This window comes from Odocoileus virginianus, chromosome 25, assembly GCF_023699985.2.
Source record: "Odocoileus virginianus isolate 20LAN1187 ecotype Illinois chromosome 25, Ovbor_1.2, whole genome shotgun sequence".
NCBI lineage: Eukaryota > Metazoa > Chordata > Mammalia > Artiodactyla > Cervidae > Odocoileus > Odocoileus virginianus.
In genome coordinates this window covers 13092965-13106809 of record NC_069698.1, presented here as the reverse complement: position 1 = coordinate 13106809, position 13845 = coordinate 13092965, and the positions used below count along the sequence as shown (strand labels likewise).

The 13845-nt window shown below is 37.3% G+C and overlaps 2 protein-coding genes across 2 annotated transcripts; both read left to right on the top strand.

Moving 5' to 3' along the window:
- The first annotated feature begins 321 nt into the window (after positions 1 to 321).
- On the top strand, positions 322 to 1290 carry LOC139031093 (olfactory receptor 5K1-like). Its single transcript, XM_070455211.1, has one exon. It carries the CDS (start codon positions 322 to 324, stop codon positions 1288 to 1290), a length of 969 nt encoding a protein of 322 aa, XP_070311312.1.
- Positions 1291 to 11471: 10181 nt separating this feature from the next.
- Positions 11472 to 12398, top strand: LOC110144044 (olfactory receptor 5K3-like). Its single transcript, XM_020903862.2, has one exon. The coding sequence runs from the start codon at positions 11472 to 11474 to the stop codon at positions 12396 to 12398; it is 927 nt and encodes a 308-aa protein (XP_020759521.2).
- The last annotated feature ends 1447 nt before the right edge of the window (positions 12399 to 13845 follow it).

Sequence of the window (13845 nt, the reverse complement as noted above, 5' to 3'; positions counted from 1 at the left end):
GAGAACATTTTGGTACTGAATCTTCCTCTCAAGACCTCAAAAGCCATCTTTGTCCATCTAATTGGACATTTTTCTTGAAAATATGCTGGGAAAATGTTAAATAACAAGCTTAAAAGGTAAGAGCTCCTGGAGATTGATACTCCCCCAGATAAAGTTATGCATCCAAAACACCTAACTTGTGAAAGCATTGTGGAAGAAGCTCCTTGCCCTTTTTGGGGAGCAAAACCCCTTGAGAGTTCAAGAATTGAATTGGGCATACTATAGAATACGACCTCATTTCTCCACAAATTTTTTTTTCCCCCCTCAACAGAGGAGTCAGGAATGGCTAAAGAAAATCATACCATAAAAAATGAGTTTATCCTCACAGGATTTACAGATCACCCAGAGATGAAGACCCTTCTGTTTGTGGTGTTTTTTACCATCTTTCTGATCACCATGGTTGGCAACCTTGGCCTGATGATACTGATTTCAAAAGAGCATCGTCTACACACACCAATGTACATCTTTCTGGGAAACCTCGCTCTTGCGGATTCTTGCTGTGCCTGTGCTGTGACTCCTAAGATGTTAAGGAACTTCTTTTCTAAAAACAGAATGATTTCCCTCTATGAATGCATGGCACAATTTTATTTTCTTTGCACTGTTGAGACTGCAGATTGCTTTCTCCTGGCAGCAATGGCCTATGATCGCTATGTGGCCATCTGCAAACCACTGCAGTACCACACCATGATGTCAAAGAAACTCTGCATTCAGATGACCACAGGGGCCTACATAGCTGGGAACCTGCATTCCATGATTCATGTAGGCCTTCTATTTAGGTTAACTTTCTGTGGAGCAAATCACATCAACCACTTTTACTGTGATATTCTTCCTTTATACAGGCTCTCCTGTGTTGACCCTTACGTCAATGAACTGGTACTATTTATCTTTTCAGGTTCAATTCAAGTCTTCACAATAGGTAGTGTCTTAATATCTTACCTCTACATTCTCTTAACCATTTTCAAAATGAAATCCAAAAAGGGAAGGGTCAAAGCTTTTTCTACCTGTGCGTCCCACTTCTTGTCACTTTCATTATTCTACGGATCCATTTTTTTCATGTACATTAGACCAAATTTGCTTGAAGAAGGGGATAAAGATATACCAGCTGCTATTTTGTTTACAGAAGTCATTCCTTTACTAAATCCTTTTATTTATAGCCTAAGAAATAAGGAAGTAATAAATGTCTTGAGAAAAATTCTGAAGAAAGAAAAATCTCAGAAAAGTTTAAAACAAATGACATCTACTATAGCTTAATTGTTTAAATGCAGAAAAAAATTCCAAGTGAAATTCAGTTCAGTTCAGTTGCTTGGTCGTGTCCGACGCTTTGTGACTCCATGAACCACAGAACGCCAGGCCTCACTGTCCATCACCAGCTCCCGGAGTTTACCCAAACTCATGTCCATTGAATTGGTGATGCCATCCAACCATGTCATCCGTTGTCATCCCCTGCTCCTCCTGCCCTCAATCTTTCCCAGCATCAGGGTCTTTTCAAATGAGTCAGCTCTTCGCATCAGGTGGCCAAAGTATTGGAGTTTCAGCCTCAACATCATTCCTTCCAATGAACACCCAGGACTGATCTCCTTCAGGATGGACTGGTTGGATCTCCTTGCAGTCCAAGGGGCTCTCAAGAGTCTTCTCCAACACCCCAGTTCAAAAGCATCAATTCTTCAGCACTCAGCTTTCTTTATAGTCCAATGCTCACATCTATACATGACCACTGGAAAAACCATAGCCTTGTCTAGATGGACCATTTTTGACCAAGTAATGTCTCTGTTTTTTAATATGCTGTCTAGGTTGGTCATAACACTCCTTCCAAGGAGTAAGCGTCTTTTAATTTCATGGCTGCAATCACCATCTGCAGTGATTTTGGAGCCCCCCAAAATAAATTCAGCCACTGTTTTCACTGTTTCCCCATCTATTTGCTGTCACGTGATGGGACCGGATGCCATGATCTTAGTTTTCTCACCGTTGAGCTTTAAGCCAACTTTTTCACTCTCCTCTTTCACTTTCATCAAGAGGCTTTTCAGTTCCTCTTCACTCTCTGCCATAAGGGCGATGTCATCTGCATATCTGAGGTTATTGATATTTCTCCTGGAATCTTGATTCCAGCTTGTGCTTCTTCCAGCCCAGCATTTCTCATGATGTACTCTGCATATAAGTCAAATAAGCAGAGTGAGAATATACAGCCTTGACACACTCCTTTTCCTATTTGGAACCAGTCTGTTGTTCCATGTCCAGTTCTAATTGTTGCTTCCTGACCTGCATACAGGTTTCTCAAGAGGCAGGTCAGGTGGTCTGGTATTTCCATCTCTTTCAGAATTTTCTACAGTTTATTGTGATCCACACAGTCGAAAGCTTTGGCATAGTCAATAAAGCAGAAATAGATGTTTTTCTGGAACTCTCTTGCTTTTTCGATGATCCATCAGATGTTGACAGTTTGATCTCTGGTTCCTCTGTCTTTTCTAAAACCAGCTTGAACAGCTTGAAGTTCACGGTTAATGTACTGCTGAAGCCTGGCTTGGAGAATTTTGAGCATTACTTTACTAGCGTGTGAGATGAGTGCAATTGTGCAGTAGTTTGAGCATTCTTCGGCATTGTCTTTCTTTGGAATTAGAATGAAAACTGACCTTTTCCAGTCCTGTGGCCACTACTGAGTTTTCCAAATTTGCTGACATATTGAGTGCAGCACTTTCATAGCATCATCTTTTAGGATTTGAAATAGCTCAACGGGAGTTCCATCACCTCCACTAGCTTTGTTTGTAGTGATATTTCCTAAGGCCCATTTGACTTCACATTCCAGGATGTCTGGCTCTAGGTGAGTGATCACACCATTGTGATTATCTGGCTCTGAAGATCTTTTTTGTTCAGTTCTTCTATGTATTCTTGCCACCTCTTCTTCATATCTTCTGCTTCTGTCAGGTCCATACCATTTTTGTCCTTTATCGAGCCCATCTTTGCATGAAATGTTCCCTTGGTATCTCTACTTTTCTTGAAGAGATCTCTAGTCTTTCCCATTCTATTGTTTTCCTCTATTTCTTTGCACTGATCACTGAGGAAGGCTTTCTTATCTCTCCTTGCTATTCTTTGGAACTCTGCATTCAAATGGGTATATCTTTACTTTTCTCCTTTGCTTTTCACTTCTCTTCTTTTCACAGCTTTTTGTGATGCCTACTCAGACAGCCATTTTGCCTGTTTGCATTTCTTTTTCCTGGGGATGGTCTTGATCCCTGTCTCCTGTACAATGACACGAACCTCCGTCCATAGTTCATCAGGCACTCTGTCTATCAGATATAGTCCCTTAAATCTGTATGTCACTTCCACTGTATAATTATAAGGGATTTGATTTATGTCATACCTGCATGGTCTAGTGGTTTTCCCCACTTTCTTCAACTTAAGTCTGAATTTGGCAATAAGTAATTCATGATCTGAGCCACAGTCAGCTGCCTGTCTTGCTTTTGCTGACTGTATAGAGCTTCTCAATCTTTGGCTGCAAAGAATATATCAATCTGATTTGAGTGTTGGCCATCTGATGATGGTCCATGTGTAGTTTTCTCTTGTGTTGTTGGAAGAGGGTGTTTGCTATGACCAATCCCTTCTCTTAGCAAATCTCTATTAGCCTTTGCCCTGCTTCATTCTGTACTCCAAGGCCAAATATGCCTGTTACTCCAGAAGTTTGGGTAAACTCTGGGAGTTGGTGATGGACAGGGAGGCCTAGCGTACTGCGATTCATGGGGTCGCAAACAGCTGGACACGACTGAGTGACTGAACTGAACTGAACCAGGTGTTTCTTGACTTCCTACTTTTGCATTCCAGTCCCCTATAATGAAAAGGACATCTTTTTTGGGTGTTAGTTCTAAAAGGTCTCGGAGGTCTTCACAGAACCGTTCAGCCTCTTCAGCGTTACTGGTCGGGGCATAGGCTTGGATTACCGTGATATTGAATGGTTTGCCTTGGAAACAAAGATCATTCTCTCATTTTTGAGATTGCATCCAAGGACTGCATTTTGGACTCTTTTGTTGACTATGATGGCTACTCCATTTCTTCTAAGGGAATCCTGCCCATAGTAGTAGATATAATGGTCATCTGAGTTAAATTCACCCATTTCAGTCCATCTTAGTTCACTGATTCCTAGAATGTCGACATTCACTCTTGCCATCTCCTGTTTAACCACTTCCAGTTTGCCTTGACTCATGGACCTAACATTCCAGGTTCCTATGCAATATTGCTCCTTATAGCATAGGAGCTTGCTTATATCACCAGTCACATCCACAACTGGGTGTTGTTTTTGCTTTGGTTCCATCCCTTCATTCTTTCTGGAGTTATTTCTCCACTGATCTCCAGTAGCATATTGGGCACCTACCGACCTCGGGAGTTCATCTTTCAGTGTCCTATCTTTTTGCCTTTTCATACTGTTCAAGTGAAAGTACACAGAGAAAATGTACAAATTTCGTGTAAAATATTAAAATATATCATAACACAATCAACTTACACAGAAATAGGTAAGCTAGGAATGTCTTAATTCAAAACAACAAAACTCAAAACCAAATTTTGAATTAATTCAAGAAATAACACAAGACTTCGCTGGTGGTCCAGTGGTTAGGACTCCACCTTCCAAGGAAGGTGTGTGGGTTCGATTCCTGGTTGGGGAACTAAGATTCCATATGCCTTGCAGCCAAACAAACAAACAGAAAACAGAATCAATATTGTAACAAATTCAATAAAGCCCTTAAAAAATGGTCCACATTAAAAAAAAATCTTAAAAAAAAAAACAAACACAGTACATTGCCAAGATCATGGATTGTTTTAACATCAAGGATTATTAGTACCCAAAAGAAAAACAGCAATTATATCACAATAAAACTGAAAGAAAAAAAAGTTTTTAAATTTTCAGAAAGAAAAAAGGAAGAATAATAACAAAATTAGCAGTTACAAATATAAAGGGTAGATCTATTAATCCTTAACAGCAAGTGTACATTAATAATTTGGCGTTTGAGTACTACAGTTAAGCTAAAAGGGTTTAAGGACATGTGAAGCTTCAACCCATGAAATCACTTACAACCATTTGTGACAAAGTTGAGGCAAGTGAGTTTTGAGGAATCACTTTTAATAGCACGGTGTAGTTAGAATAGAGGTACTTAGGAAATAAAGGTGTGATATAAAAGTGAATACTAAATTTCCAAGTTGACTTTCCTATCAAGTTGTGTAATGAAACATGGAATGTCAATTTTCAAGGGTAGTTATCTTTACAGACATTTATTTACCTCCATATATATATATATGCATAATGATGCTATCACATAAAGTTCCAGGCAAGCAATCAAACCTCATTTAGGATTTGAAGAGTGTGTTGCCAGTGAGTTAGAATAAATTTTTCTGTCCACCTTCCTGAGACCTGAGGAAGGGGTTCAACAATGGGGACACTTACTACACAATATGGAAACATGAAGAAAAATATGCTTCTTGAACTGTAGCTGGGGCTTATCTGAAACTTTTTTTCTTTTCCTGCTGTAAAACCTGAAGTTCTGGAAGGTAGGTAGAACTTCATGACCTTCGTGTGACATAATGAAAGAATTTCTTTCCAGTTATTTATTCAACATAGATCTATAGAGAACCTGCTAGGCAGAAGCCCTGCTTTAGGTGCTAGGATAATTAGTTCCCAAAATGCCAGGTTTTCCATCTTTTTAAATAACAGAACATTGCCATAACTTTAATGACTAACTTCTTCCAAGAAGGACTCTTATCAAGTAAAAGAAATTCCCCCTTCCACCTTTTCTCCTGATGCTCTGAGGTCACATCTAAATTACCAGGTCAGGTTGTAGCTATGGCCCAGCCTAGCTAGCCACCCAAGACTGACTTCACATGGAAAATCAACATGTTGAGTGTATTTCGAGAAAGTGGCAGGCATGCAAGTACAGTATACTAATTCCCTAACTCATGAATACAAAACTATAACCACCTAGTTTATATTCGTAATTTCCATAAAAATCTAATTCAGCTCATCCCATGTAAGCAAAGACTTCAAGATTGAAAATGGAGACATTTCAAGATTTCCTTTGTTGTTTCAATCTTCCTACCCATTTTAGCTCCTGCAAAATTGCTCTGAAGTCGGCATTACTTGCTGATGCAGATATGTTTTAACAGTGAAGCGACTCACTACCTGGTTTCAAATACTGGTTCATAACTGAAGCTGATGAAGCTTCAGGGAGGCAGAACAGATGCTTATAGTCCATTCACCTCTATAAATCATACTAAATATTAGAACTTTATGTCTTCAGATTACTATCATAAATCTCAGGTTACATTTTTAATCTGTCAACGGCATTTTTCACAGAACTAGAACAAGTAATTTCACAATTTGTATGGAAATACAAAAAACCTCGAATAGCCGAAGTAATCTTGAGAAAGAAGAATGGAACTGGAGGAATCAACCTGCCTGACTTCAGGCTCTACTACAAACCACAGTCATCAAGACAGTATGGTACTGGCACAAAGGCAGAAATATAGATCAATGGAACAGAATAGAAAGCCCAGAGATAAATCCACGAACCTATGGACACCTTATCTTCGAAAAAGAAGGCAAGAATATACAATGGAAAAAAGACAACCTCTTTAACAAGTGGTACTGGGAAAACTGGTCAACCACTTGTAAAAGAATGAAACTAGAACCCTTTCGAACACCATACACAAAAATAAACTCAAAATGGATTAAAGATCTAAACATAAGACCAGAAACTATAAAACTCCTAGAGGAGAACATAGGCAAAACACTCTCCGACATAAATCACAGCAGGATCCTCTATGACCCACCTCCCAGAATATTGGAAATAAAAGCAAAAATAAACAAATGGGAACTAATGAAACTTAAAAGCTTTTGCACAACAAAGGAAACTATAAGCAAGGTGAAAAGACAGCCCTCAGATTGGGAGAAAATAATAGCAAATGAAGCAACAGACAAAGGATTAATCTCAAAAATATACAAGCAACTCCTCCAGCTCAATTCTAGAAAAATAAATGACCCAATCAAAAAATGGGCCAAAGAACTAAACAGACATTTCTCCAAAGAAGACACACAGATGGCTAACAAACACATGAAAAGATGCTCAACATCACTGATTATCAGAGAAATGCAAATCAAAACCACAATGAGGTACCATTACACGCCAGTCAGGATGGCTGCTATCCAAAAGTCTACAAGCTATAAATGCTGGAGAGGGTGTGGAGAAAAGGGAACCCTCTTACACTGTTGGTGGGAATGCAAACTAGTACAGCCGCTATGGAGAACAGTGTGGAGACTTCTTAAAAAACTGGAAATAGAACTGCCATATGACCCAGCAATCCCACTTCTGGGCATACACACCGAGGAAACCAGATCTGAAAGAGACACGTGCACCCCAATGTTCATCGCAGCACTGTTTATAATAGCCAGGACATGGAAGCAACCTAGATGCCCATCAGCAGATGAATGGATGAGGAAGCTGTGGTACATACACCATGGAATATTACTCAGCCATTAAAAAGAATTCATTTGAATCAGTTCTAATGAGATGGATGAAACTGGCAGCCCATTATACAGGGTGAAGTAAGCCAGAAAGATAAAGACCAATACAGTATACTAACACATATATATGGAATTTAGAAAGATGGTAACGATAACCCTATATGCAAAACTGAAAAAGAGACACAGATGTATAGAACAGACTTTGGGACTCTGTGGGAGAAGGCGAGGGTGGGATGTTTCGAGAGAACAGCATCGAAATGTGTATATTATCTAAGGTGAAACAGATCACCAGCACAGGTTGGATGCATGAGATAAGTGCTCGGGCCTGGTGCACTGGGAAGACCCAGAGGAATCGGGTGGAGAGGGAGGTGGGAGGGGGGATTGGGATGGGGAATACATGTAAATCCATGGCTGATTCATGTCAATGTATGACAAAAACCACTACAATACTGTAAAGTAATTAGCCTCCAACTAACACAAATAAATGGAAAAAAAGAAAAAAAATAAATAAAATATGTTTTTGAAAAAAAAATAAATAATAAGCCACAGATCTAAAAAACATAAAGAAAGAAAGAAATGAACATAAGAGAGACACCTCTTCCCTCTTAAGCTCATAGAGGTTGGGGGAAGAGTGACTGATTACAGATGTACTAACAAATATACAGCATGCTGAAGAGTGATTATTAGAATTAAGGGGGAATCAGCATAACAAAGACAAACACAGCTGCTGTAAATTTAAAAGAAAAGAGAATAGTCTCAGTAATTCATATGTAGTAATAGATAATATTAATAACATCAAAGTTTCCAAAATGGGTTTTGGAGGACATGGAGCCAAAGTCAACTCACAGAGGGAAGAAGTTGATACCCTGGCTGAATTTTCTATACCTCCAAATCCAATCATCTTTCATAAACTATGTTAATCCCATAAACATATTAATTCCTCCAGTAGGAGGTGAAACCAACCTGACTCTTCTGACCATTTTACATTTTACACAAAGAATGCAAAGAATCATAAAAATTGGGTCAATTAAATAACATTCAGAAAGATGATCTCAAATTACCTTACTGGCTTTATTTTTTTTTTCATTTATTTTTATTAGTTGGAGGCTAATTACAACATTGTAGTGGTTTTTGTGCTGCGATGAACACTGGGGTGCACGTGTCTCTTTCAGATCTGGTTTCCTTGGTGTGTATGCCCAGGAGTGGGATTGCTGGGTCATATGGCAGTTCTAATTCCAGTTTTTAAAGAAATCTCCACACTGTTGTCTATAGCAGCTGTACTAGTTTGCATTCCCACCAACAGTGTATGAGGGTTCCTATCTAACTGACTTTAATGAAGGTCTTTTACTTTAAATTTTTCATTCATGCCCAGTGGCTAAACTGTGTCTGATTCTTTGCAACTCCATGGATTGCAGGCCACCAGGCTCCTCTGTCCATGGAATTTTCTAGACAAGAATACTGAAGTGGGTAGACATTTCCTCCTCCAGGGGATCTTCCAGAATCACAGGTCATCTTTAATTAAAGTTAGGTAGTGGATGTCATAGTGACCTAATCTCCCCATAGAAATACAGTGAGGTCATTGCAAGGAAATCCCTTTAGCATTTGATGGAAGATTTAAATTTGTATGGAAAATAACTATTGACACTGGCCTATTAGTAGCCTTCCAGTTGTTTATTCTTTTATCCCAAAATGCATTAGAGGTTATATTCTGAAATTCTAGTAGACCTAAACCATAAAGCAAACAACGAGGTGTTACAAAACACTTCTCAGTGAAATTAAGGTAAGAGGAATAGTCTAGTTCACTTTTACTTTTAATATTAATGTCAATTAATATTTTTTTTCTGAATCATTGAGCATTTTTTGTTGTTGCTAGATTTCAACTATTTAGTTATTCTAGCTATTCTCAAAACTGAAGACTATGGGAACTAGGATGAGAAAATTAACTGCAATTTATGCTGACCTCTGTTTATAATGTAGAACTTCAAAATATACAGGTAAGGACAGAATATAATTCTGTTATATCATTCAGGAATGCACATAGAAAGTTGTTCCTATCTTGGCTGTTTAATATTTTTAAACTAAAAAAAAAAATAAAGAAAACTTTCAGCCAGTGCCTGGAGTTTGGAATTCAAATAAACCATTTTGACCGAAGAATTTATATAATTGAAACTCAGTCAAATGTTCTTGTAGATCACTAAATAATAATAGAATATAGCCTTTAAAAGAAACACAAGATTTGTTCTCATAAATCACATTAAGATTTTAAGGATTTTCTCTCTTCCTAAGTGTTAAAAATCTAAAGTATAAAGGCATGGCTTGCTTTTATTTATTAGCTTTTACATACTGTGACATACTTCAGAAAATCTTACATAATTTTCCCAGGAAGTAGTAAAATAGTAGACACACTAATTCAGGTAAAAGATTTTTTTAAACAATGAATTTCAATACTATCCTTTGTAAACTAATCTTCATAATTAAATTTCAATTTGCAGACATCAAATAGTTCATTGAGGATGTTTGCTAGGATACTAAAAACAAGTTCACCCATCCCAGGTCACTGAACTGGACGTAGGACTGGAATCAATCATGCTTTTTTCCATAGCTCTCCACAGCTCTTATAGAAGTATAAGTCACAGGAAACCTCAAGATATCTAGCATATGACACAGAGAGCTCAACCAGTACTCTGTAACAACCTAGAGGGGTGGGACAGGGTGGGAGATGGGAGGGAGGTTCAAGAGGAAGGGGACATATGTGCACCTATGGCTGATGCATGTTGATGTACGGCAGAAACCAACACAATATTGTAAAGCAGTTATTCTGCAATTAAACATAAAGAAATTTAAACATAAGAAATTGTGCGTGCACACATGAAACAAAAGCAACGCTGGGTTTTACAAAAGAAATTCTAGTTTGTATTGGGTATACAAGACACTCTTGATCATTCAACAACTGGAGACTGGTATACAGTCTGGGACACTGAGTAAACTTCATTAAGTATCATATATAAAAATTATGCTTAACATAAAAGAGGAAAGGATTTATATATTTGGGTACCTTCAAAGAGAATAATGGATTTAGCATGACACTGGGAAAACAGATAAAAGAGGTGACAATCTATGGGTATTTCTTTTCTTAGCTTTCCAAGGTAGTTTTCTTTAAGAGGAACAGGTCTCTCCTTAACCCTTAGTTATTTTCATGCAATTCCTAAGATACAAATTTAACATATCTGAGTACACATTTTAAACACAACCTCTACTGAGAGGGTGCATGAAAAATATTGCTCAATTTCATATATACATATTAACTATATATTAATACATAAGTTAATATATGTTAATATATATATATACACACACACACATACATACATACACACATACACACACACACATATATATAAAGTGATGATATTTATTTTAAGGATCTCTAATATAAAAACTGACGTACCTTATTTGGGATTGCTGAATCAAACATGAGTGTCCTGGATGTGTACTGGAAAAAGAAATGGCAACCCACTCCAGTACTCTTGCCTGGAAAATTCCATGAACAGAGGAGACTGCTGGGCTACAGTCTACAGTGAATGGGGTCGCAAAGAGTCAGACACAACTGAGGACACATACACACACACTGATACGTATAGTATTCTTCATAAGTTCTTAAAGACAAGCCTTTTCCATTGTAAGCATCCTCCCTAGAATTATCAAAATATTCTTGGGAAATCTGAGTTTCAGAGTCAAGATCATAAAAGCTGACATTTCAGAGAAGTGAATGTCTCATACAGGTATGTGTCCCTGTTTCCCAGAGGAAATAGGGAAGAGCTCTATCCTTTATAAAAAAAAAAGAAAGAAAGAAAGAAAGAATTTTCAAGGGAAAATTATTGACATTATAATTTCAAATCTTATTTCTACAATTCCTATGTCAACAGAAAAGGTGGATATGACTGAGGATAACCAATCTTTGACAACAGAGTTTATCCTGATAGGATTTACAGATCATCCAGAGCTGAAGACCCTTCTGTTTCAGGTGTTCTTTACCATCTATCTGATCACCATGGTGGGGAATCTTGGCCTGGTGGCATTGATAGTTACAGAGCATCGTCTTCACACATCAATGTACATCTTTCTGGGTAACCTCGCGCTGATGGATTCTTGTTGTTCTTGTGCCATTACCCCAAAGATCCTGCAGAACCTCTTTTCCAAAGACAGAATGATCTCCCTCCATGAATGCATGGCACAATTTTATTTTCTCTGCCTTGCTGAAACTACAGATTGCTTTCTCCTGGCAGCAATGGCCTATGATCGCTATGTGGCCATCTGCAAACCACTGCAGTACCACACCATGATGTCAAAGAAACTCTGCATTCAGATGACCACAGGGGCCTACATAGCTGGAAACATTCATCCCATGATTGAAGTAGGACTTCTGTTTAGGCTAAATTTCTGTAAGTCTCATCAAATCAATCACTTTTTGTGTGATGTCCTTCCATTATACAGACTCTCTTGTGTAGATCCTTATATCAATGAATTGATGATATTCATCTTTGCAGGGTCAGTTTTAGTCTTCACTATTACCACAGTAATAATCTCTTACCTTTTTATTCTTTTCACAATTTTCAAGATGAAATCCAAAGAGGGAAAAGGCAAAGCCTTATCTACATGTGCATCCCACTTTCTCTCTGTCTCAATATTCTACGGTTCCCTTCTTTTCATGTATGTTAGGCCAAATTCAGTTAATGATGAAGATAAAGATATACCTGTTGCTATTTTTTATACTCTGGTGATTCCCTTGTTAAACCCATTTATTTATAGTCTAAGAAATAAGGAAGTCATAAATGCTATGAAAAAAATTATGAAGAATTTATAACATTATGAAACAAATATCATCCCTATGGACAACTGATTATAATTTCACTAAACATCCAAAATCAAGGAACAGCAAGAAAGTGGAAAAAGGTCACGACATATATTACACTGAATTACTAAAACATGATGATGTATTAGTCAAAGAAGTTCAAAAGAAGAGCATATGGTGAACATATTTCAAAATCTAAACTACTAGTTTCATTAGGAATAAACTAAATAATTACAGTTGAGGTTACAATTGTGTCATGGTGTAATCAGTTACACTAGTAACTATATTTCAAAGTATAATAACTTTACAATTTTCAACAAATTCAGCAAATGCTAAGAATCAAAAGTGAAAGTATTAGTCTCTCAGTCATGTCTAACTCTTTGTAACCCCGTGGACTGAATGAAGCCCGCCAGGTTCCTCTGCCCATGGAATTCTCCAGGTGAGAATACTGGACTGAGTAGCCATTCTCTTCTCCAGGGATCTTCCTGACCCACGGATCAAACCTGGGTCTCTCACATTGCAGGTGGATTCTTTACTGTCTGAGCCAACAGTTTGAAGCCAGTACATATAAAAGTCACCTCCATTCAATATCTTTGGCAAATTTCAGGAATCCCAAGGCATAATATTACAAACTTCCTCATATCCCAAGTTGTCAAATAATAGTCTCCTCATAAGCATCACCATGTGACAGAAGTAAACTATATATTTCATTTCTCAATTTGTTCAACAGATTTGTTTGAATATGAAATCACACAGAATACATATTCACCAGTCAAGAATATTTTCTTTAGTATACTATAGTCAAATTTCTGTCAAGTTCTCTGAAACACAGTATCTATAAATTTCTGATGAATAATTCTGTACCTGAAAATGACACTAATTATATTGACATCACTATGGATTTGAAAATTTCATATAGTTTGATTGAATGACCATCATATATGACAATTCAACACCTGAATATATTCTTAAATAGAGCTTTTTTTCTCTCTGATATTATTATCTGTTTTGTTTGTTATTAGGAATACCATCAACTTGGACTGATTCCAGGGTAAAGTACTGGTATATGCATACCATTAACAAAAAGTTGCAGGTCCTGATAAAGCAAAAATGAAGCATAAAATAGTTAAAATTTAAATACCTAAAGAATAATATTTATTAATCCTTACATGTGCAAGTATAGAAGAAAAAAGTAATTTATATTTAGAACCTGTTCTCTGCTTGGTGCTAAGTTAGACCTTTCATATATATTACCTACCAAGTTATCAGATGTGATATTTTCATGCTTTTCATCAGTAAAAAACCTCATACTTTGCAATATTAGGTGTTTGTCCAAGCTCATCAGATCTAGCTAGAATCTGAATCAATCATTACTTTTCCCCCACATGCTTGGCAGTTCCAAAAAAGGAAATTCTTGTAGCCTAAAGTATTTAGTCCTTAGTAACATCAGGGGTAACCT

Excerpts from the sequence above, each read along its gene's own strand:
- LOC139031093 (XM_070455211.1), top strand. The coding sequence starts at position 322 with ATGGCTAAAGAAAATCATACCATAAAAAATGAGTTTATCCTCACAGGA.
- LOC110144044 (XM_020903862.2), top strand. The coding sequence starts at position 11,472 with ATGACTGAGGATAACCAATCTTTGACAACAGAGTTTATCCTGATAGGA.